The sequence below is a fragment of the Myotis nattereri genome (assembly GCF_964212035.1).
Source record: "Myotis nattereri genome assembly, chromosome: 2".
Classification (NCBI taxonomy): domain Eukaryota; kingdom Metazoa; phylum Chordata; class Mammalia; order Chiroptera; family Vespertilionidae; genus Myotis; species Myotis nattereri.
Window position 1 is genome coordinate 102,903,175 of NC_138076.1, and position 24,393 is coordinate 102,927,567.

Below are 24,393 nucleotides of genomic sequence, written 5' to 3' on the forward strand. Positions count from 1 at the left end.
GACCCCCTTGCACATTCGAGTGTTACACGTCCCCAAGGGATGCGGACTTGGTGCAGCGCAGTTTCCTGCGGACCCTTTCACAAGGGTCACCTAAATACATCCTGCATATCACATATTTACATTATGATTCATAACAGTAGCAAAATTACAGTTATGAAGTAGCAATGAAAATAATTTTATGGTTGGGGGTCACCACAAAATGAGGAACTGTATTAAAGGGTCGCGGCATTAGGAAGGTTGAGAACCACTGCCTAGCCCAGTGATGGCGAACCTTTTGAGCTCAGCGTGTCAGCATTTTGAAAAACCCTAACTTAACTCTGGTGCCGTGTCACATATAGAAATTTTTTGATATTTGCAACCATAGTAAAACAAAGACTTATATTTTTGATATTTATTTTATATATTTAAATGCCATTTAACGAAGAAAAATCAACTAAAAAAATTAGTTCGCGTGTCACCTCTGACACACATGTCATAGGTTTGCCATCACTGGGCCCTAGCCAGTGCTTCTCAACCTTCTGGCCCTTTAAGTACAGTTCCTCATGTTGTGACCCAACCATAAAATTATTTTTGTTGCTACTTCATAACTGTAATGTTGCTACTGTTATGAATAATGTAAATATCTGATATGCAGGATGGTCTTAGGCAACACCTGTGAAAGGGTTGTTCTACCGCCAAAGGGGTCGCGACTCACAGGTTGAGAACCACTGGCCTAGACCCTGTTGCTTGCTTCTCTCTCCAGCCCAGTTCCCTGATCCTACCATTCTCCAGGCATTCCTCGTCCTTTCCGGCCATGGATTGTCCCACCAGCTGTATTTAGTTTGCCAATTCTGGGTGGATGTTATTCAATTCAGCTGTTTCTTCTATCTGCTCCGTGAGAAGGCGCAGGACATGTCCACCTACTTGGCCACCATTTTGTTTCCCTCTGGACAAACTCCTTAGGAGCCTGCTGCCGGGGAGGCTGGAGTCTCGGCTTCCCTGGGTTCGCAGCTGAGGCATCAGGTCCCTGGTTGGTGTGGCTGTAGGCTCCCGGGTGGCATCCGAGGTCTCCCCAGGTGGAGGTGAGGCTGCTCTCCCCTTCAAGATGGCATGGTCTCTGGGATACCCTGGGAGACTGCAGCAGTAGTAGAATCTGCCCAGCTAGGGGAGCCTGATCTATCAGCCCCCAACAGTCCTGTGGAATATAGCTGTCCCTTACACACACACACACACACACACACACACACACACACGCCCCACACTCCCCTTTCGCTCCCTCTCACTCATACTCTTCCCTCACTGCAATCCTGTTGGCTGCCATCTTCCATTCCCTTGAAGCAGTTTTTGAACCATCCTTTTTTAAAAAATATATATTTTTATTGACTTCAGAGAGGCAGGGAGAAGGAGAGATAGAAATATCAATGATAATAAAGAATTATTAATTGTCTGCCTCCTGCACACCCCCTACTAGAGACCGAGCCCACAACCTGGGCATGTGCCCTTGACCAGAATCGAACCTGGGACCCTTCAGTCTGCAGGCCGACGCCCTATACACTCAGCCAAAGCAGCTAGGGCTGAACCATCATTTTTAACCTTATTTTCATGGTAAAATGCCTCGTTGGTTCCAAACAACTGATTTATAAACCAGCTTGGATGAAACTCACTTGTAAGTTGAAGATGGGCTGCATGCTTCCGGTATAAATATCTATGTGGTTCTACCGATGAGATTTCCAGGAAATGTAAAGTCCTCAGAGAGCAGGGAGAGGATTTTTTTTGCTTGTACATGGAGAGCACTCTATTACTATGTCAACTGATCATGGGATGAGTTTCAAATAAAGAAAATAGAGCATACAGAAAGAAAACCTAGGCAGAATAAAATCTGGGAATGTATTTTTTGTGACTATCAAAACATTAACTGGAATATTCAAAATCAGTGACAAATGTATCACTTTATAGAGTCCTTTATTGGATTAACATAGTAAAATAATTTGTGGATTTCATGCCTTTGTACAAGCACAAAGCAACATACTAAACTGCTTCTTCAGGGTATTTAGCTGTCAATAAAATGGATAACCTTGTAAGTATAATTTTTTTTTGATACATGAAGTGGTAGCATTATCTAACCATTTTGAAAGCCTTTATTGGACAATTGCAATTTAAGATGTTATGGAGATACACAAAGAAAATAAAAGGCAAGATCCCTACTCTTAAGAAAATTATAACTGGATAAAGAAAATGGAAACTAGAACTGGAGAATGAACTATGAATAGTGGAAGTACACAACTATATAGAATTAGAGATGTCCAGAAGCACAGTACCATCCAGGTATGATCTCAAGTCAAATAAACTCCAAAATAAGTATTATATAAGAACAAATAAAAAAAACACCAAAATAACAAAACAAAACAAGTCAAAGAAAATAAATGACCAAGTTGTCTGGTATTAATCAGATTATACTCTCAATTTTGATAATGCCCCATGATCTTTTGTTTCCTATTTTTTGTTTCAAGAGAAGCATGACTACTGGCTACTTGTATGATCTTGAGCAAATTACTTGTCTAAACCTATTTCTTCATTTGTGAGGTGGGAGTAATTTGATCAAATTAAACATTGCATACAAAACTTTTTTTTTTAAATTAAATCTTTATTGTTCAGATTATTACATTTGTTCCTCTTTTTCCCCCCATAACTCCCCTCCTCCCAGTTCCCACCCCACCCTCCGCCCTCACTCCCCACCCACTGTCCTCATCCATAGGTGCACAATTTTTTTGTCCAGTCTCTTCCCAAATCTCCCACACCCTTTTCCCCCCAAGAATAGTCAGTCCATTCCCTTTCTATGTCCCTGATTCTATTATGATCACCAGATTATTTATTCACTTGATTCTTTGATTCACTTGTTGATAGATGCATGTTTGTTGTTCATAATTTGTATCTTTACCTTTTTCTTCTTCTTCCTCTTCTTAAAGGATACCTTTCAGCATTTCATATAATCCTGGTTTGGTGGTGATGAACTCCTTTAGCTTTTCCTTATCTGTGAAGCTCTTTATCTGACCTTCAGTTCTGAATGATAGCTATGCTGGATAAAGTAATCTTGGTTGTAGGTTCTTGGCATTCATCACTTTGAATATTTCTTGCCACTCCCTTCTGGCCTGCAAAGTTTCTGTTGAGAAATCAGCTGACAGTCGTATGGGTATTCCCTTGTAGGTAACTGACTTTCTTTCTCTTGCTGCTTTTAAGGTTCTCTCTTTGTCTTTTGCTCTTGGCATTTTAATGATGATGTGTCTTGGTGTGGTCCTCTTTGGATTCCTTTTGTTTGGGGTTGTCTGCGCTTCCTGGACCTGTAAGTCTATTTCTTTCACCAGGTGGGGGAAGTTTTCTGTCATTATTTCTTCAAATAGGTTTTCAATATCTTGCTCTCTCTCATCTTCTGGCACCCCTATAATTCTGATGTTGGTACGCTTGAAGCTGTCCCAGAGGCTCCTTACACTATCTTCGTATTTTCGGATTCTTTTTTCATTTTGCTTTTCTGGTTGGGTGTTTTTTGCTTCTTCACATTTCAAATCTTTGCCTTGATTCTTGCGGTCCTCTGGTCTGCTGTTGGGAGTCTGTATAGTATTCGTTATTTCAGTCCATGTATGCTTAATTTCTAGTTGGTTCTTTATCATAATATCGAGGGTCTCATTAGATTTCTTGAGGATCTCACTACATTTATCGGCGGCTTCTAGACAGTTCTTAAGAGACCTTAAAAGTATGGTTCTGAACTCAATATCCTCCATTGACAATTTTGTCCTGTTTCTTTGTCTCTGCATTTTTTATGCTTTCTTGGTGCACCCCCTAGTGGTCTTTGTGCGCAGTCTTGTTGTAGTTAAGCCTTGATTGTTGTAGGTAATACTGGGGGGGGGGGGGGATTTGACCTCCAGGCCAACTGGCTGTGAGAATCAGCTGTGTCTGCAGTGGGAGAACTTCTGTCCTCTAGGGAGATGCTAATCTCACCTTTGCCTAAGGCTATCCGGCAAATGGCTCTGTGCATGGCTTGGGCGGGGATCTACAGGGCGGGCCGGAGCGAGCAGTTATGGCTGCTCTCAGTTCCGTCCCTAGGGGCTCTGCCTCACAGAGTCCCAGCAACCGCTGCAAACCTCAGAGAGAAAGCTGCCTTCGAGTTCCGACTGAAGCCAGACAGTCCCGCTTCTCCTGTTTGAGTCTGGGTCCCTAGAGACTCGCCCGGATCTGGAGCTCAGAGTCTGAAACTCCCTCCCAATTGAATACAACAACCTCGCCCTCCGCCTCCAGCCCACTCCGCATGCACTCCACACCTTAGTATTTCACTTCAGCACTGCGCCTCCTCTGAGTCTGGGTATGATATTCTCTTTCCTCCTAGTTGTAGAATTTCCACTCAGCCAGCCTTCCTGTGGTTCTGGATGATGTCCGTTCCGTCTTTTAGTTGTTTTTTGAAGTGGTTGTTCGAGGCAGCAAACTCCGGCGTTAACCTATGCCGCCATCTTGGTTTCTCTCTCTGCATACAAAACTCTTATCACAGTTTCTTGCACACAGTAAAATGATAGTAGCTAGTATTTTCACTTTTGCTATGGCTACTTTTTTTTGTTTTGTTAGCAAGCTCTGAAATGTCAACAAGCTAAACTACCTTTTCTCTCACAGACTGCCTGAGATTCCATACTATGCTGTTAGCTTCAGTAAATTTGTTATTAGAAAGGTACACTGGTATCAAGGATATCAGAAACCTTTCTTAATAGTGTTCCTGGATAAAAAAATATTGACACTTCCACTCAAAATTCTTATTACGTTTCAAATATGCATTCTATCACCAGCATACAGAGAACAGCAAATTGTTTTATTGTCTTATAGTCCCATTAAGGATCTTATTTTTGGTTCAAGGCCTTTACTTTAATTTTTGTAAATGCTCATGGTCATTCTTTTATTTGCTTTCTATCATTTCTATTTGCATAATTAGCCTTGCTTTGTTCTGTTCACTTACGTGACTTAAGTGCTCTCAAAATCTGATAGTAAATGAAGTTTAATCACTTCCTAAGTATTAAGTGTTCACCATATGCTAAGCACTGTACTGGGAATACTAATTTGGGAAAGTAATGGTTTCTATTTTCTAGAAGCCTATTGTCTAATGCAGATGTAATGGTATTGTTGTTGAAACTACTCGGAAAATTTTATCTTTAAAGTGTTATATTTAATGTATTTTGGTAACTTTTTATTTACATATCTGCAATTTTTGTACTTTCAGGAACTGGTAGCATAGATAAAGAGAGTAGACTTTGGATCCGGACTACATGGACTAGAACAGTGATGGCGAACCTATGACATGCGTGTCAGAGGTGACACGTGAACCCATTTTTTTGGTTGATTTTTCTTTGTTAAATGGCATTTAAATATATAAAATAAATATGAAAATATAAATCTTTGTTTTACTATGGTTGCAAATATAAAAAAATTTCTATATGTGACACAGCACCAGAGTTAAGTTAGGGTTTTTCAAAATGATGACACGCCGAGCTCAAAAGGTTTGTCATCACTGGACTAGAATAATGATTCCACTATTGCCTAGCTGTGTGACCTTGGGCAAGTAAACCCTTTGTTGCCTCACTTTTTCCTCTTTTGTTACAAAAGTTAGATGAGTCGTTTTGTACTAAGAGCTTAGAACAGTGACTGCGATACACTAAGCACTCAATGTTAGGTATTATTATTAGTTTCTCTAAAACATCAAAGTGATGTTTTTAGGAGTTCATTTATTTTTTAATTGCTATATATGAGTCTTTACAGTATCTCAAAAAAAGGCTTCTGATGTTAAGTACATTTATTAATATTAAAATACTTTTACTTTTTAATAAAAAATTTCCAATTTCTAATGACATAAACTCAAGAGGGAAGGTGGGAAGGGAGTAAGTACAATCTATACCAGTGATGGTGAACCTTTGACACGCGTGTCAGAGGTGACACGCGAACTCATTTTTTTGGTTGATTTTTCTTTGTTAAATGGCATTTAAATATATAAAATAAATATCAAAAATATAAGTCTTTGTTTTACTATGGTTGCAAATATCAAGAAATTTCTATATGTGACACGGCACCAGAGTCAAATTAGGGTTTTTCAAAATGCTGACATGCTGAGCTCAAAATGTTCGCCATCACTGATCTATACTAATAAAAGGGTACTATGCTAATTAGACTGGACATCTTCTGAACGTCCTTCCGGACAAAGCCACAAAGGTGGGGACTGAGGTGGTTAGGGGCCATCAGGCCAGCAGGGGAGGGAAGTTAGAGGCCATCAAGCCGGCAGGGGAGGGCAGTTAGGGGCCATCAGGCCAGCAGGGGAGGGCAGTTAGGGGCCAGCAGGCCAGCAGGGGAGGGAAGGCAGTTAGGGGGCGATCAGGCTGGCAGCGGGGAGCAGTTAGGGGATGACAGGCTGGCAGGGGGGAGCAGTTAGGGGGTGATCAGGCCAGCAGGCAGAGGCAGTTACGGGCGATCAGTCCAGCAGGGGAGCAGTTAGGGGGTGATCAGGCTGGCAGGGGAACAGTTAGGGGGTGGTCAGGCCATCAGGCAGAGGTGGTTAGGGGCAATCAGGCTGGCAGGGGAGCAGTTAGGGGCATTAGGCCGCCAGGCAGAGGTGATTAGGGGTGATCAGGCAGGCAGGCAGGCGAATGGTTAGGAGCCAGTGGTCCCAGGCTGTGAGGGATATGTCCTGGATTGGAGAGGGTGCAGGATGGGCTGAGGGACCCCCCCATGCACGAGTTTCATGCACCAGTCCTCTAGTACACATATATAAATTAGGAAGGAGAAAAATAAGACAGTGGATACCTTTATGACTGAGCCTATATCCTCATCTTTAATGTATAAATTGTATATATTTAAACATATGTTAACACTGACTTCCAGTCAAAATGGCAGTGTAGGTAAATGTGGTTCTCGCATCCTCCTACAAATGCATGAAAATTACAAACAAACTACAGAACAACTATCCTTCAGAATGCCCTGAAATCTAGCTGAATGAAGTCCTACTACAACTAAGGATATAAAGAAGCCACATGGACACTGGTAGAAGGGGCAGAAAGGCAGAAAAGCTAGTTCCACACCCATGTCTGATGATAAAAATTGGGAGGGATATCTCAGCTGCAGGCTACCCATCCCCACACCAGACATCTGCAACACAGAGTTCCAGTGCCAGGAAGAGAAGTCCCCATAACTTCTGGCTATAAAAACCAGTGGGGATTTTGGCTGAGATGGAGGCTGCTGGAGTCTCAGGCAGTTCCTTTTAAAGGGCCTCTAAATGGTCTTACCAGGACTCATTTGTTCTGAGCTCCAGCAGTGGGGCAGGTGCTCAAACAGCACCAGGGACATACAGGGCAGAACTGAATTATCTGGCATCAGAGTAAGATATGGAGGGGCAGCTGAAAGTGCTAGCAGAGGCCATTATTCCTTTTCTGAGACTCCTATCCCCACAGACCCAGCAGGCAGGCGCCATATGTTCATCTCCATCAACATGGCTCACATTCTTTGCCCTGCCTTGGTAATTCCCTGAGACCCTGCCCAACCCAACGATTGGGCCCACCCAAGCTGTTTCCAGTGGCATTCCCATACAAATGGCCCGTCTTGGCTCATGCTTCATACTTTCCTAGGATCTCTCAAACAAGCATTATCTGGTCTCAACATGCCTCAGACCTATCACTAAGTGGCCCCAGGCTCGGAACTAGCAGCAACTGGCCTTGCGTTGCAGCTTGGCCTCACCTGGGCACCTCTAAGCCATGCACAAGTAGCCACCATCTGAAGATTGCTTTGCAGCTCATGCTGGTGGCCACAGGAAGAACAGAGGCAGTGGCTGACCTTGGTCTGCACCTTCCAGGAGGCCCCACAGCCAGCACTCTCAGTGGACAGCTTCAGACCACATCAAAGCCACACTACCCAACCACCTCGACAAGTAACACACTCAAGGGGAATACTCAGTGGGAACCAGAGCCCTGCTAAGTAAGTCCTGCTCTGTGGGGTGGGCCCCTGCACAGCTAATACTCCACAGTGGTGAGTGGTAACAGCAAGTCCTTGCAGAAGATTGATCTGGGGATAAATCCCTCCCATTGATGTGCCAACAGTAATCAAGGCTAAACTATATCCCACATAATGGGGTTCGGGGGTGCACCTGGAATGTCCAGCTTGAGTGATCGGGGTCTGTGCCACTGGACCCTACAGGGCACTTACTAAATAAGGCCACTCTACCAAGCCTGGGAGATGTAGCAGATCTACCTAATACACAGAAAAAAATCACAGGGAGTCTACCAAAATAAGGAAATAAAATGAAAGTTCTGTTCTGTCCCAAATGAAAGAACAGAACTCCAGAAAAAGAATTAAACAAAATGGAGACAAGTAATCTACTAGATGCAGGGTTCAAGACACTGGTTGTAACAGTGGTTCTCAACCTTCCTAATGTCGCAACCCTTTAAAACAGTTCCTCATGTTGTGGTGACCCCATTTCATTGTTACAAATTGAACATAATTAAAGCATAGTGATTCATCACAAAACAATATGTAATTATATATGTGTTTAGGCAACCCCTGTGAAAGGGTCGTTTGACCCACAGGTTGAGAACCGCTGGGTTATAAGGATGCTCAATGAAATCAGTGAGAGCTTCAAAAGCATAAAAAGGGACATGGAAATCATAAAAAAGAAGCAGTCAAAAATGATGGATATGCTAACTGAAATGAAGATAACTCACAGGGAATCAACAGTAAATAAAGTGGAGAATCAAATCAGCCATTTGGAATATAAGGAATCAAAAAACCCAATCAGAACAGCAAAAAAAAAAAAAAAAAAAAGCCCCCTTCTCTCCCCCTCCCCACCCCGCCTCATAATGAGGATAGTGTATAAGCCTCTAGAACAGCGGTTCTCAACCTGTGGGTCATGACCCCTTTGGGGGTCGAACGACCCTTTCACAGGGATCGCCTAATTCCATCGGAAAACACATATATAATTACATATTGCTTTTGTGATTAATCACTATGGTTTAATTATGTTCAATTTGTAACAATGAAAATACATCCTGCATGTCAGATATTTACATTACAATTCATAACAGTAGCAAAATTACAGTTATGAAGTAGCAACGAAAATAATTTTACGGTTGGGGGTCACCACAACATTAGGAACTGTATTAAAGGGTCGCGGCATTAGGAAGGTTGAGAACCAGTGCTCTAGAACAACTTCAAAGGTACCAACATTTGCATTATAGGAGTGCTGAAAGGAGAAGAGAGAGAGCAAGAAATTAAAAACCCTTTTGAAAAAATGACAGAAAACTCCCCTAATCTAGTAAAAAAAAACAGACATACAAGTCCAGGAAGTAAAGAGAGCCCCAAATAAGATGAGCCCAAAGAGACCTACACCAAGACACATCATAATTAAAATACAAAAGGTTAAAGACACAGAATCTTAAAAGCAGCAAGAGAAAAGCAGTTACTTACCTACAAGGGAGTCCTCCCATAAGACTGTCAGCTGATTTCTCAATAGAAACTTTGCAGGCCAGAAGGGAGTGGCAAGAAATATTCAGTTATGAAAGCAAGAACCTACAACCAAGATTTCTCTACCCAGCAAAGCTATCATTTAGAATTGAACAATATATAAAGAGCTTTCCAGACAATTAAAAAGTAAAGGTCATCATCACCAAACCAGTATTACATGAAATGTTAAAGGGTATTATGAAAGAAGAAGAAAAAAGGATAAAAATGACAATAATAAAAGAAAATATAGACAGAAAAATATGAACAGTAAAATGACAGTACATATCTATCAACACTTTAAAACAAAACAAAACAAATGAAGCAGAATAGAAACAGACTTGTAGATACAAAAAACATTTCGAAGGTTGCCAGATGGGAGGAGTTAGGGAGGATGGATGAAAAAGGGATTAAAAGGTACAAATTAGTTGTTACAGAATAGTCATGGGGATGTAAAGTATAGCATAGGGAATATAATCAATAATATTCTAATGACTATGTATGGTGTTAGATGGGATGAGATTTATTGGATGATCACTCAGTAAGTTATCTAATGTGTGTACCTGAAACTCATATAATTTTGTATATCAACTGTAATTGAAAAATAATGATTTAAAAAATAAATCACATATTTCCATGCCTTTAAAAAACAAAATAAATATATATTAACTTTATTTTGTTATTGTTTTAAATCCTCACCTGAGGATATGTTGTTATTGATTTTAGAGAGGAAAGAAGAAAAAGAGAGAAAAACATCAATGTGAGAAACATCGACTGGTTGCCTACTGTATGCACCCCAATTAGGCATCGAACCTGCAACCTAGATATGTGCCCTGACTGGGAATCAAACCAGCAAACTTTTTTGGTGCATGGGACCATGCTTCAACCAACTGAGCCACCTGGCCAGAGCTGTTAACTTTATTTTTAAATCTCTAAACACCGTTACATGGTTGTGGTTTATATTTAAGTTTGTGAGAATTATGCAAGGTACCTTAGAGCAGAAATAACTGCTTCTGTCTTGCTTAAAAATTATATTTCTCAGATTCATAGTGATAATCTAAATAAACAGAATTGCTAAAGCAAAAGAAAATCTGACTTTTGTTACAAATACCTTAAAATTTGTTTTGGTCCAAAAGATGTATAAAAATTTTTACTTATGGCAGTGAATTCTTGAAAATTATCAAAAGGCAGACAATGGCATAGGCTTATCTCAGCTTTATTTAAAATTTTAATTCAAATGAAATAATGTTACAATAATACATAATACAATAAAAAATAGCAAATAACCTAATTCATTTTCCTGGTTCGTTCAAGCCTCCAGGCACCAGTCAAATATCGGAGTCGTATAAAAAGTAGGTCCTTGCCCATTTGTAGCCAGCTCCAAAATGGAACTAATTTAGAACCTGCGATTAAATAACAATTAAAAATAAATTTATTTAAACTCAAAAAATATATACATTTACAATTATATTTTAGAAGTCAGTCTACATGACTTTTGGGAGCTTCTAGGCACCTTAATTTTATTTATATTATGCATGTATGTTAAACACTTATGTCCATCTGTTCATTTAAAAGTGATTTTGGGGGGAGAAATTTTCATGTTTTAAACACCATTTTTCAGGCTCATATGTACTACATTGAATTAAGTATACCTCCACAAATAATACAAGTCTAGATTAATAATCTGCAATATGAAATCTAAGACAAAAACCTAATTTTTGTCCTAATTCTACCAAAGGCAAAATCAGCTAAAATAAATGCCACCCTAGCTAGGCCATCTTCTTGTCCTGTAATATCCAAATGGCAATGTGCCAAGTCCAGCTAATTATATAAAATACACATCTGAGCATGTTTTAATATTTTACATTTCTTGATTTCACTGTCTTTTTAGTATATCAGGAATAGAGCCTCCCTGTCACCCTGCAATTTTACAGATTAGGTCATGGATACTGGGTGGTAAGGTGACATGGCCAAGATCAACCACAATACTAATAAAACTGACAATTTTCAGATTTAAGGCCAAGTGCTCTGGCTTCTTTCTCTTTATTTTTTCCTAGCTTTACTGAGGTGTAACTGACAAATAAAATGGAAATATATTTAAAGTGTACCATGTAATCATTTCATACATATATATATATATTGTGAAATGATTACCAAAATCAAGTTAATGAACACACCCACCTTATTTATAAGTGATGGACATAAGAATTAAACATCTTCAATGTTAAAGTATTTTCTATGAAAAACAAGAAAATCTAAACAACCTGAAGTGAACTGAAATTTGGGAGGATCTAAAGCAGTGATGGCAAACTTTTTGAGCTCGGCGTGTTAGCATTTTGAAAAACCCTAACTTAACTCTGGTGCTGTATCACATATAGAACTTTTTTGATATTTGCAACCATAGTAAAACAAAGATTTATATTTTTGATATTTATTTTACATATTTAAATGACATTTAACAAAGAAAAATCAACCAAAAAAATTAGTTTGCATGTCACCTCTGACACACGTGTCATAAGTTCGCCATCACTGATCTAAAGAGAAAATTTCAGATGGCCCTGCAATATGGCCATCATTGAGTGATGACATAATACAATACTAAAAAAAATGGTGATAAAAATAAGTTTATCTCAAAAGACAATCAAGCTCCCTGTGTGTGCACAAGAAATAAATCATGTGAGCACAGCAAGATGGCAGCTGCCTACAAGTCAAGAAGAGAGGCCTCAGCCCTAACCGGTTTGGCTCAGTGGATAGAGTGTCAGCCTGCGGACTGAAAGGTCCCAGGTTCAATTCCGGTCAAGGGCATGTACCTTGGTTGCAGGCACATACCCAGTAGGGAGTGTGCAGGAGGCAGCTGATTGATGTTTCTCATCGATGTTTCTCTCTATCCCTCTCCCTTCCTCTCTGTAAAAAATCAATAAAATATATTAAAAAAAAAAAAAAAAAAAAGAAGAGAGGCCTCAGAGTGAAACCTTTCTTGCCAGACCTTGGTTTCAAACTTCCTAGCCTCCAGAACTGTGAAAAATAAATTTCTGTACTCAAAAAAAAAAAAAAAAAAAGAAAGAAAGAAAGAAAAAGAAAAAAAAAAACACCTCGCTTCTAACCTCAGATCTTGTCTTTTGTTGTTAGTTTTACTGAATTTCTTGGGCAGGACGGTAGGCCTACCGAAGACCCAAGACTGAAAAAACATAGAAAGCAGTAAGGCAATAGGCAGTGTGCTCTGTGGAACTGCTGCTCAGAGTTAAGACAGCTGAGGAGGCCCTGATGGAGGAAGGAGGAACATTAGAGCCAGCTGACTTTACTGGGCAACTGTATTTTCTCATGTTTCCCCCACCCCTCTTAAAATCAGTTAAATATATAGTACTCACCTTCAATTTCAGTCCAATTGACAGCAATTTCTGCTATTGGAATTTTAAAGAACTGTGCTATGTAAAGCAGTTCTACATCAAATGCCCTGAAATACAAATATATTGGTATTTATTTTTAAAAAGAGTGTAACTAAATCTCTATCTTGGCATGTTTTAAAAAAACTTGCATGGCAGATGTAAAGCTTCTATCATCAAACTGATGGTCGGATTGACATAGATCAAATAAAAGCTAAGCAGTTCAGGAGCTTTAAGGCAAATAAAATAATTTGGTGTCATTGTATAACACTTAAATGAGAAATATCTCTACCACAACTCCAAAACTCCCAGAGATAAAAACAGCCCGTTGGCCCTAAGAAAACATTTAATTTTGGAAAGTTATAACTGATGGTTTTCAGTCCCAGTTTTAACTAACTCAAGGTACAGAATCGAGAGCATTTTCAACTGATTTAGAGAGCTAATAAAACAGAACTCTGAGAAGCTTTTGGACAGAATGTCCTCAATGACTTTAGAGTTGCTTGATTACACAATTCTCCTACCAAAGGATCAAGGTTTCTTTACTAAATACAGGGTCCTTAGGGTCTGTCTTTTCTTTTTCCCTTCCCCAGGCCATCCTGGACAATAACAGTATCAATTATTACTAAAAGTGAAAAGCCAGTATAAACTGAATGCCCTTTGCATATAATTAAATACATGCATAGGAATTAAATAAAGTCTTGTTTTTACATACAATGTTAAAATCATCTCTTGTCTGAATTCCCAGTTTATCCTTCCTTCTATTCATGAGATAGGTTCTTTCTTAAAGCTCTGCTTCAATCAGCCCCTTGGTATAGGTAAAATCTGTTCTTACAGTTTTTGAATCCTGACTCAGTTTTTCTGAAATCTACTTAAAAATTTCTCTCAACCAGATGCTTCCTTTCACTGGCACTAAGATAAAAAAGAGAAGCATGCCTACCTGTGCTATACTTCGCCACACTCTTTTAACTGTCTCTACAGCATAGATGTTCATCCTTGAGTCATTATGACCCTACTTTCCAGACTGCATGGAACACACTTCAAACTTCCAGTGCTCAAAACCCACTTCTATCTGATTTCCCTGATCCCAGACAACCAGAATTTTGAGGGTTTTTTTCTTGACAATACTAACACCACCATCCAATATGCAACTAGTTTAAATCCCAAATATTTGGATAATTCAATATGAAAACAATTTAAAAAAATATGTTTTTATTGATTTCAGAGAAGGGAGAGGGAGAGAGAGAAACATCAGTGATGAGAGAGAATCATTGATCGGCTGCCTCCCACATGTCCCCTCCTCTCCCAAAGGGGATTGGGCTTGCAATCTGGGCTTGTACCCTTAACTGGAATCAAAACCGGGACCCTTCAGTCCACAGGCCGATGTTCTATTCACTGAGCCAAACAAGCTACGGTGAAAACAATTTTTTAAAACACTTAATCTTTTTCTCATCATAGTAAAAATATCTACTTGAGAGGATAAAATAATCTATAAAAGTGTTCTGTGTGTTTGTAAAAGAACTATGTAAAACTCCTGTAAACTAAAATTGTGACACTCATGAAAGAAGGAAATACTTTGAATATTATGGCAGCTGAATAGGCAGACCTGTCATGTACCTCCTCCCAGGGCCAGACTGGAAATATAACTAAATTGGAGAACATTCACCTGGAATTACAAACTGAATTCCAGCTGAGGAGGAGATATATCAAGAGAGGAGAGAAAACACCTGGAGACCACACCTCCACAACTGCTCCCTTCACATGGTCAGAGGTGAACCACATAGTCAGCCAGCCTGAGAGGAGATTCCATCCACAAACGGAACAATAACATTCAAGACACAACTACAACAGGAGAACCCAAATAACTCAAGCAAGAGACTTTCCTAAAGCAACCAGCTCAGGAGATCTAAGAAATTGCACCACTGGGTCCCACAAAACACTTACTACATAAGACTACCTCACAAAGTCTGGGAGGCATAGCAGTTTGATCTACTACATAGAAACAGAAACAAAAGAGCAGCAAAATGGGGAGACAAAGAAACAACCCCAAATGAAAGAAAAGGAGGAGTAGCCAGAAAAGTAATTAAATGAAATGGAGGCAAGCAATATGTTAAAGAATTCAGAGGAATGCAATAAGGGTGCTCAAATAATTCAGTAAGAAGTACCAGCAAGGTAATGAGAATTATAAGGAAATTAAGGAGAATATTTATGGAATTTATTGAGAGCTACACCAATATGAAAACAGAGTTTGGAAGAATAAATAAGAATCAATTGGAAATGAGGAACAATAACTGAAATAGGGAACACCCTGGAAGGATTCAACAGTAGACTAGAAGAAGTTGAGAACCAAACCCATGAATTAGGAGTTAGGGTTGAAAAAAACACATTCAGAGCAGCAAGTGGGAAAAAAAATTAAAAAGCAGGATGAGTGTTTAAGGAAGCTGTGAGATAGCATGAAATGAAACAATATTCTCATTATAAGAGTACCAGAAAGAGAAGAATCCAAGCAACTAATACAGAAACTGGAGAAACAATGGCAGAAAACTTCCTTAACCTGGTAAAGGAAAAAGTCACCCAAGTTCAGGAAACACAGAGAGTCCCAGCCAAGATGAACCTCAAAAGACCCACACCTAGACACATAATAATTAAAATGGCAAACATTAAAGACAAAGAATCTTAAAGTCTGTAAGAGAGAGACAGAAAGTTATCTACAAGGGAGCTCCCATTAGACTGTCAGCTGATTTCTCAATAGAAACACTTCAGGCCAGAAGGGAGTGGCATGAAGTATAGCAAGTAATGAAAACCAAGGGAATGAACACAGACTAATCTAATCAGCAAGGCTATCATTCAAAATTGAAGGTGAAATAAAGAGGCTTCGCAGACAAAACAAGTCTAAAAGGGTTTATTCCCACCAAACCAGCAGTGCAGTACATGCTAAAGGAAATGGTTTAAGAAGAAGAAAGAGAAGAACATAGGCATAAAAAGTAAGAATGGCAACAAATAAGTACCTATCAATATTAACCTTAAATGTAAATGGCATAAATGGTCCATTCAAAAGGTACAGAGTAGCTGAATGGATAAGAAAAAATGAGCCTAAGCTGTCTAACCTCAGATCAAAAGACTCACAGAAAATGAAAGTGAAGGGATGGAAAAAATTTTCCAGGCAAATGAAATTGAAAAAAAGAAAAGCTGGGCTAGTAACAATAATATCTGACAAAATAGACATCAAAGTGATGGCCATAACAAGAGACAATGAAGTCCACTTTACAACACTAAAGAAATCAATACAGCACCAAATACAAATATATAAAAAAACTTCTGGAGAATTTGAAAGGAGAGATGCACAGCAATTCAATCACAGTAGAGGACTTCAACAATGCATTTACATTGCTAGATGGATGTTCTAGACAAATAATCAACAAGGAAACAGTAATCCAAAACAACACACTAGACGAGAAGGAATTACATTTTCAGAACATTTCATTCCAAAGCTACAGAAGATACATTCTACTCAAGTGCACATGGGACATTTTCAAAGATAGACCACATGTTAGGAAACAAAGGAGTCTTTATAAGTTTAAGAAGACTGAAATCATATCAAGTATCTTCGTAGATCATAATGGCAAGAAATTAGAAACCAACTAAAATAAAAGCACTCAGAAATATTCAAACACATGGTGGTGAAATAGCATGTTATTAAACAATGAAGGGATTACCAAAGAGATCAAGAAAGAAATCAAAAACTTCCTGGAGGAGAGAAACCAAGATGGCGGCATAGGTAAACACTGGAAATTACTGCCTCCCACAACAAATTAAAAAACACAACTAAAAGACAAAACGGACATCATCCAGAACCACAGGAAGGCTGGCTGAGTGGAAATTCTACAACTAGAAGGAAAGAGAAAAGCACACAGACTCAGAGGAGGTGCGGAAGAAAAATGCAGAGGTACGGAGGCGCACGCGGCAGAGGCTGGCGACTGAGGACGCGGCTGTCTTTTTGAATCGGGAGGGAGTCACAAGCCCCTGACTGCTCTGAACTCCAGTTCCGGGTGAGTCTCTGGGGACCCAGACACATACAGGGAGAAACTGGACTGTCTGACATCGGTTTGAACTCAAGGGGGGCGTCCTCTCAGAGGTGCTTGCACCGATTACCGGGACACTGAGACCCAGGGTCCCTTAGGGCAGGGCTGAGGATCAGGCATAGCTGCTTGCTCCGCCCTGTTGATTCTCTGAGACCGTGCCCCACCCAAGCGGCGGCAGAGGCTTTTGCATATGAATGCCCTGGCCCTTTGCAATCTGAAAATTACCTAACAAACTGCAGCTGGGCCAGACAGACCCAGAACTTCCAAGAGAAGGCCCAAGGCCCCACAGCAGCTTGCATTGCTTCACAGCTGGGCATCATCTGGGCACCTCCAAACCCCAAACAAGGAAGGGGAATCTGCAGTTCTCTTCGTAGCTCCTGCTGGGTAACCTCAGGCAGAGGCTAAATTAGCACCTCCTTAGATCCAAGAGCCACTGTACCCAGTGGTCAGAGGGGGACCGTCCAGATCACAACTCCTCAGATCCATAAGGGACACACTCAGGGTGCAGACTCAGTGAGCACCAAAACCCCACTGAAGCAAGTCTTGCCCCAGAAGGGTGTCTCCAGCACAGAAGTTCTCCCACTGCAGACACAGCTGATTCTCACTGCCAATTGGCCTGGAGGTCAATTCCTCCCAGTGATCCTACAACAACCAAGGCATAACTACAACAAGACTGAGCACAAAGCCCACAAGGGGGTGCAACAAGAGTGTCCACCTCAGGTAACTGGGAGGCTGAGACACTGGGCCCTACAGGACACCTAGTACACAAAGTCACTCTATCAACACAGGGAAGCAGCCAAAATGCGGAGACAAAGAAACAGGTCACAAATGGCAGAAATGGAGGAAAGCAAACGACTGGATATAGAGTTCAAGGCCACGTTTATAAGGTTTTTCAAGAATTTTATGGAAACCGCTGATAAATTTAGTGAGTTCCTCAATAAGTATAGTGAGACCCTGGAGGACATGAAAAAGGACCAACTAGAAATTAAGCATACACTGACTGAAATAAAGAATAATTTACAAAGATCCAACAGCAGACAAGAGGATCCCAAGAATCAAGTCAACGATTTGAAATACGAAGAAGCAAAAAAAAAAAAACAACAACACCCAATCGGAAAAGCAAAATGAAAAAAGAATCCAAAAATACGAAGATAGTGTAAGGAGCCTCTGGGACAGCTTCAAACATACCAACATCCGAATTATAGGGGTGCCAGAAGAAGAGAGAGAGCAAGATATTGAAAACCTATTTGAAGATATAATGACAGAAAACTTCCCCTACCTGGTGAAAGAAATCGACTTACAAGTCCAGGAAGTGCAGAGAACCCCAAACAAAAGGAATCCAAAGAGGACCACACCAAGAAACATCATCATTAAAATGCCAAGAACAAAAGACAAAGAGAGAATCTTAAAAGCAGCAAGAGAAAGACAGTCAGTTACCTACAAGGGAGTACCCATACGACTGTCAGCTGACTTCTCAACAGAAACTTTGCAGGCAAAAAGGGAGTAGCAAGAAATATTCAAAGTGATGAAAAGCAAGAACCTACAACCAAGATTACTTTATCCAGCATAGCTATCATTCAGAATTGAAGGTCAGATAAAGAGCCTTACAGATAAGGAAAAGCTAAAGGAGTTCATCACCACCAAACCAGTATTATATGAAATGCTGAAAGGTATCCTTTAAGAAGAGGAAGAAGAAGAAAAAGGTAAAGATACAAATTATGAAGAAAAAATACACATCTATCAACAAGTGAATCTAAAAATCAAGTGAATAAATAATCTGATGAACAGAATGAACTGGTGATTATAATAGAATCAGGGGCATAGAAAGGGAATGGACTGACTATTCTTGGGGGGGGGAAAGGGGTGTGGGGAATGTGGGAAGAGACTGGACAAAAATCGTGCACCTATGGATGACAACATTTGGGGGGCGGGGTGAGGGCAGAGGGTGAGGTGGGAACCGGGTGGAGGGGAGCTATGGGGGGAAAAAAGAGGAACAACTGTAATAATCTGAACAATAAAGATTTAATTAAAAAAAATCAAGACAAACAAACAAAAAACTTCCTGGAAACAAAGGAAAATGATCACAAAACAACCCCAAATCTCTGGAACACAGCAAAAGCAGTCCTGAAAGGGAAGTTAATAGCCCTACAGGCCTACCTCCAAGAACAAGAAGAATTAATAAAACAAAAAAATCAATGAAACCAAGAGCTGGTTCTCTGAAAAGATAAATAAGATTGATGAACTGTTAGTCAGACTCATCAAGAAGCAAAAAGAGGACCCAAATAAACAAAATCAGAAATGAAAGAGGTGAAGTAACAACTGACCCCACAGAAATACAAAGTATTGTGGAAAAAAAATACTATGAACAACTATATAACAACAAGTTGGTCAACCTGGGCAAAATGAACATAATCCAAGAAAAATAAAATCGTCTAAAACTCAATCAGGAACAATCACAAAACTTGAATAGGCCCATAACTACTGATGAAATTGAAGCAGTAATAATAATTAAAAAAACCCTCCCAGTAAACAAAAGCCCCAATCCAGATGGCTTCAAAGGGATTTTTAACAAACATTAAAAGAACTAACATCTAGCCTCCTCAAACTACTATAAAAAAATCCAAGAGGAAGGAACACTTCCAAGCTCTTTTTTACGAGAATATCATTAGCTTAATTCCAAAACCGGACAAAAACACCACAAAGAAAAAGAATTACAGGCCAATATCCCTCATGAACATAGAGGCTAAAATTCTCAACAAAATATTAGCAAATCAAATCCAGGAATACATTGACAAGATCATACACCATGACCAAGTGGGATTTATTCTGGGGATGCAAGGCTGGTACAGTATTCTCAAAGCAATAAATGTGATACATCACATAAAAAACTTGGAAAACAAAAACCACATGATCATATCAATTGATGCTGAAAAAGCATTTGACAAAATCCAACAATCTTTTTTGACAAAAATTCTCAGCAAATGGAAATATAGGGATCATAACTCAACATAATAAAGGCCATATAACAAACCTACAGCCAACATGATACTCAATGAGCAAAAACTAAAACCATTTCTCTTAAGAATAGGAATAAGACAGGGATGTCTGCTTTCACTATTATTCAATATAGTACTGGAAGTACTAGCCAGTTTTTAGAGAAGAAATAAAGCCATCCAAATTGGAGAGGAGAAAGTAAAACTGTCATTAGTTGCAGATGATGAGATATTGTATATAGAAAACCTAAGGATTCCACAAAAAACTACTAGATTTAATAAAAGATTTTGGCAATGTAGCATGATACAAAATTAACACTCAGAAATCGATGGCACTTTTATACACTAAGTAGAGGCCAGGTGCACAAAATTCATGCACAGGGGGTGAGGGGTAGGGGATTCCCTCAGCCTGGCCTGCACCCTCTCACAATCTCAGATTGCTGGCTCCTAATTGCTGACCTGCCTACATGCCAGATCGCCCCTAACCACTCTGCCTGTCTGCCTCATTGCCCCTAACTGCTCACCTGCTTGCCTCATCACCCATAACTGTCTCTGCCTGCCTGCCTGACCGTCCCTAACCGCAACTGCCTTGGTCCCGGCCGACGCAGTTTCATCCAGAAGGACGTCTGAATGATGTCCAGGAGATCGTTCGGCTGTCCAGTCTAATTAGCATATTATGCTTTTATTATTATAGACTAGAGGCCCAGTGCACAAAAATTTGTGCACTTGGGGGGGGGGGTTTGGGGGGAAGTCCCTCAGCCCGGCCTGTGCCCTCTCGCAGTCTGGAACTCCTCAGGGGATGACCACCTGCGGGCTTAGGCCTGCTCCCCAGGGGATTGGGCCTAAGATGGCAATCAGATATCCCTCTGGCACCCTGGCAGCACTTGGGGGATGTCCACTTGCCAGCGGGGAGCAGGCCTAAACTGCAGTAAGACATCCTTATTGCTGCTGAGGAGGCAGGAGAGGCTCCCACCACCACCGCTGTACTGGCAGCCATCAGCCTGGCTTGAGGCTGAGAAGAGCTCCTCCCATGTGAGAGCACCCTGACCACCAGAGGGCAGCTTCTGCATTGAGTGTCTGCCCCCTTATGGTCAGTTTGTGTCATAGTGATCAGTCATTCCCAGTCGTTCTGCTGTTAGGGTTAATTTGCATATTACCCGTTTACTACATAGGATAGAGGCCTGGTGCATGGGTGGGGGCCGGCTGGTTTGCCCTGAAGGGTGTCCCGGATCAGGGTGGAGGTTCCACTTGGGTACCTGGCCAGCCTGGATGAGGAGATGATGGCTGTTTGCAACTGGTCACACCCCCTTCAGGATGGGGTCCCCACTGGGGTTCCTAGACAGCCTGGATGATGGGATGATGGCTGTTTGCAGCTGGTCATACCCCATTCCGGGTGGGGGTCCCCACTGGGGTGCCTGGACAGCCTGGATGACAGGCTGATGGCTCTTTGCAGCTGGTCACACCCCCTTCAGGGTGGGGGTCCCCACTGGGGTGCCTGGCCAGTCTGGGGGAGGGGCTGAGGGCTGTTTTCAGGCTGGTGGGCGACTGAAGCTCCCAGCCTCTCCTTTTTTTTTTTTATTCTGGGATTTATTTACCTTCTATGGCTGTCACTGGAGCTGAGAGCCGGCTCCAGCTCTGAGGCCGTTGCCGGCTGAAAGCAGGTATCTGGGTTTGTTTAGATTCTATAATTGAAACTCTGTTGCCATCACTGGCCGCTCTAAGCTCTGCGGCCCCGCTGGCTGAAAACAGGTACGTGGGGTTTGTTTAGGTTCTATAATTGCAACATTGTTGCATCTGAAGCTCAGAGCTGGGCTGCGGCAGGCGGGGAACCTTGGCTTCCTCTGTCACTGGAGCAAGCAAGCCTCAATATCGCTTCAGCTGTGTGTCTGCCGGCCGCCATCTTGGCTGGCAGTTAATCTGCATATCTTGCTGACTAGCCAATGGGAAGGGTAGCGAAGTTACAGTTAATTACCACGTTTCTCTATTATTAGATAGGATAACGAACTCACAGAAAAAGAAACTAAAAAATACTCACATTTACCATGGCAACAAAAAGTTAAGCTAAATAGAAGTAAACTTAAGGAGATAAAAGACCTGTAGTTAGAAAACTTACAGGACAAGTAGAAGAAAATACTGTACGCATGGACTGGTAGAATCAACATCATTAAAATGTCCATACTACCCAAAGCAACTTGTAGATTCAATGTAATCCCTATTAAAATTCCAACAGAATATTTCACAGATCTAGAACAAATACCCCAAAAACTTATATGGAACCAGAAAGACCCCATATAGGTGCAGCAATCTTGAGAAAGAAGAACAAAGTTGGAGAAATCACAATACCAGATATCAATGTATACTATAAAGCCACCGTAATCACAACAGCCTGGTATTGGCACAAGAACAGGCATATAGATCAATGGAACAAAACAGAGACCCCAAAATCAACCCAATCCATTATGCTCAATTAATATTTGACTAAGGAGGCAAGAGCATACAATGGAGTCAAGACAGTCTCTTCATAATTGGTGTTGGTAAAGCTGAACAGGTACTAGTACATGTAAAAAAATGAAACTAGACCACTAATTTACAACATAGAGAAGAATAAACCAAAATAGATAAAAGACCTAAATGTAAGTCGTGAAACCCTAAACATCTTAGAAGAAACCATAGGCAAAAAAATTTCCGACATCTCTCGTAGCAATTTGTTTATGGATACATCTCTTACGGCAAAGGAAACTATAGAGAAATTAAACGAATGAGACTACATCAAAAGAAAAAGCTCTGGCCAAAACCGGTTTGGCTCAGTGGATAGAGCATCGGCCTGCGGACTGAAAGGTCCCAGGTTCGATTCCGGTCAAGGGCATGTACCTGGGTTGCAGGCACATCCCCAGTAGGAGATGTGCCGGAGGCAGCTGATCGATGTTTCTCTCTCATCAATGTTTCTCACTCTCTATCTCTCTCCCTTTCTCTCTGTAAAAAATCAATAAAATATATTAAAAAAAAAAGAAAGAAAGAAAAAGCTCTGTACAACAAAAGAAACCATCAACAAAATGAAAACAGAACCCACTGCATAGCAGTACATATTTGCCAAGGATACATCCGATAAGGGGTTAATTTCCAAAATATGTAAGAAACTCATATAACTTAACAAAAGGAAGACAAATAATCCAATTTTAAAAATGGGCATAGGACCTAAATAGACACTTCTCCAAAGCAAACATACAGAAGACATGAAAAAATACTCAAAGTCACTAATCATCAGAGAGATGCAAATTAAAACTGACAATGAGGTTTCACTTCACACTTATCAGAATGGCTATCATCAACAAATCACAAGTGTTGGCAAGGGTGCGTAGAAGAGGACACCCCTAGTGCACTGCTGGTGGGAATGCAGACTGATTCAACCATTATGGAAAACAGTATGGAGTTTCCTCACAAAATTAAAAGTGAAACTCCCATTTGATCCAGTGATCCCACTTCTAGGAATATATCCCAAGAAACCAGAAACACCAATCAGAAAGGATATATGCACCCCTATGTTCATAGCAGCACAATTTACAATAGCTTAGATTTGGAAACAGCCCAAGTGTCCATCAGCAGATGAGTGGATAAAAAACTGTGGTACATTTACACAATAGAATACTATGCAGTGGTAAAAAAGGAACTCTTACCATTTCTAACAGCATGGATGGACCTGGAGAGTATGATGCTAAGTCAGATAAGCCAGTAAGAGAAAGATATGTGCCACATGATCTCACTTACATGTGGAATCTAATGAACAAAATTAACTGATGAACAAAATAGATCCAGAGACATAGAACCAGGAACAGACTGATGAATTTGTGAGGGAAGGTGGGGGTGGGAGATGTGGGAGAGGGAAAGATTAACGGGGGAACTTATACGCATACATGCATAGTCCATGGACATAGACAATTATGTGGCAAAGGCTTGGGAGGGGTAGGTCTGGAGAGAAGGGGGTCAATAGGGAAAATAACAATAAAAAGCTGACATCTGTTGTACTTTCAACAATAAATTAAAAAAAAATAACCATGTTAAGCCCTGGAGGTGTGGTTCAGTTGGTTAGGTGTTGTCGCATGCACTGGAAGGCTACTGGTACGATTCCTGGTCAGGTCCCATACCTATGTTTCAGGCTGGGTCCCAGAAGCGGACATACAGGAGGTAGCCTAATGGCATTTCCCTCTCTAAAAACCAGTAAAAAAAGTCTTTTAAAAAATGGACATATTAAGTTCCTGAATACTTCCAAAGGTGATGGGTGGAGATGGGGGTATGTGGAGACAACATACCATAGTACCGTATCAAGATTCACATCATCTACAGAACTGAACTACATAAAAACACTTATTTCCAACCCAATTTTTTCTCCAGCTAACTATTAAGTAAATTTGAGACTAAAGATACCTCTTCCCATGCAACATCTCAAAGTTGCCT

At 40.6% G+C, this 24,393-nt stretch overlaps 1 protein-coding gene across 2 annotated transcripts in view; it reads right to left on the minus strand.

The window, feature by feature from the left end:
* Window positions 1-24,393, minus strand: part of ALG5 (ALG5 dolichyl-phosphate beta-glucosyltransferase) — a 331,650-nt gene that overhangs the window by 201,362 nt on the left and 105,895 nt on the right. Inside the window, exons 9-10 of one of the 2 annotated variants that reach the window (XM_081083483.1) lie at window positions 12,855-12,940; window positions 10,688-10,889 (exon numbers count right to left, since the gene is read on the minus strand). The exons of the other annotated variant lie outside the window; for it this stretch is intronic. Coding sequence (XP_080939609.1) covers window positions 10,774-10,889; window positions 12,855-12,940 — 202 coding nt within the window. The 3' untranslated portion in view covers window positions 10,688-10,773. Of the gene's footprint in view, window positions 1-10,687; window positions 10,890-12,854; window positions 12,941-24,393 lie in introns of those variants that run through there. 2 annotated transcript variants of the gene reach the window in all.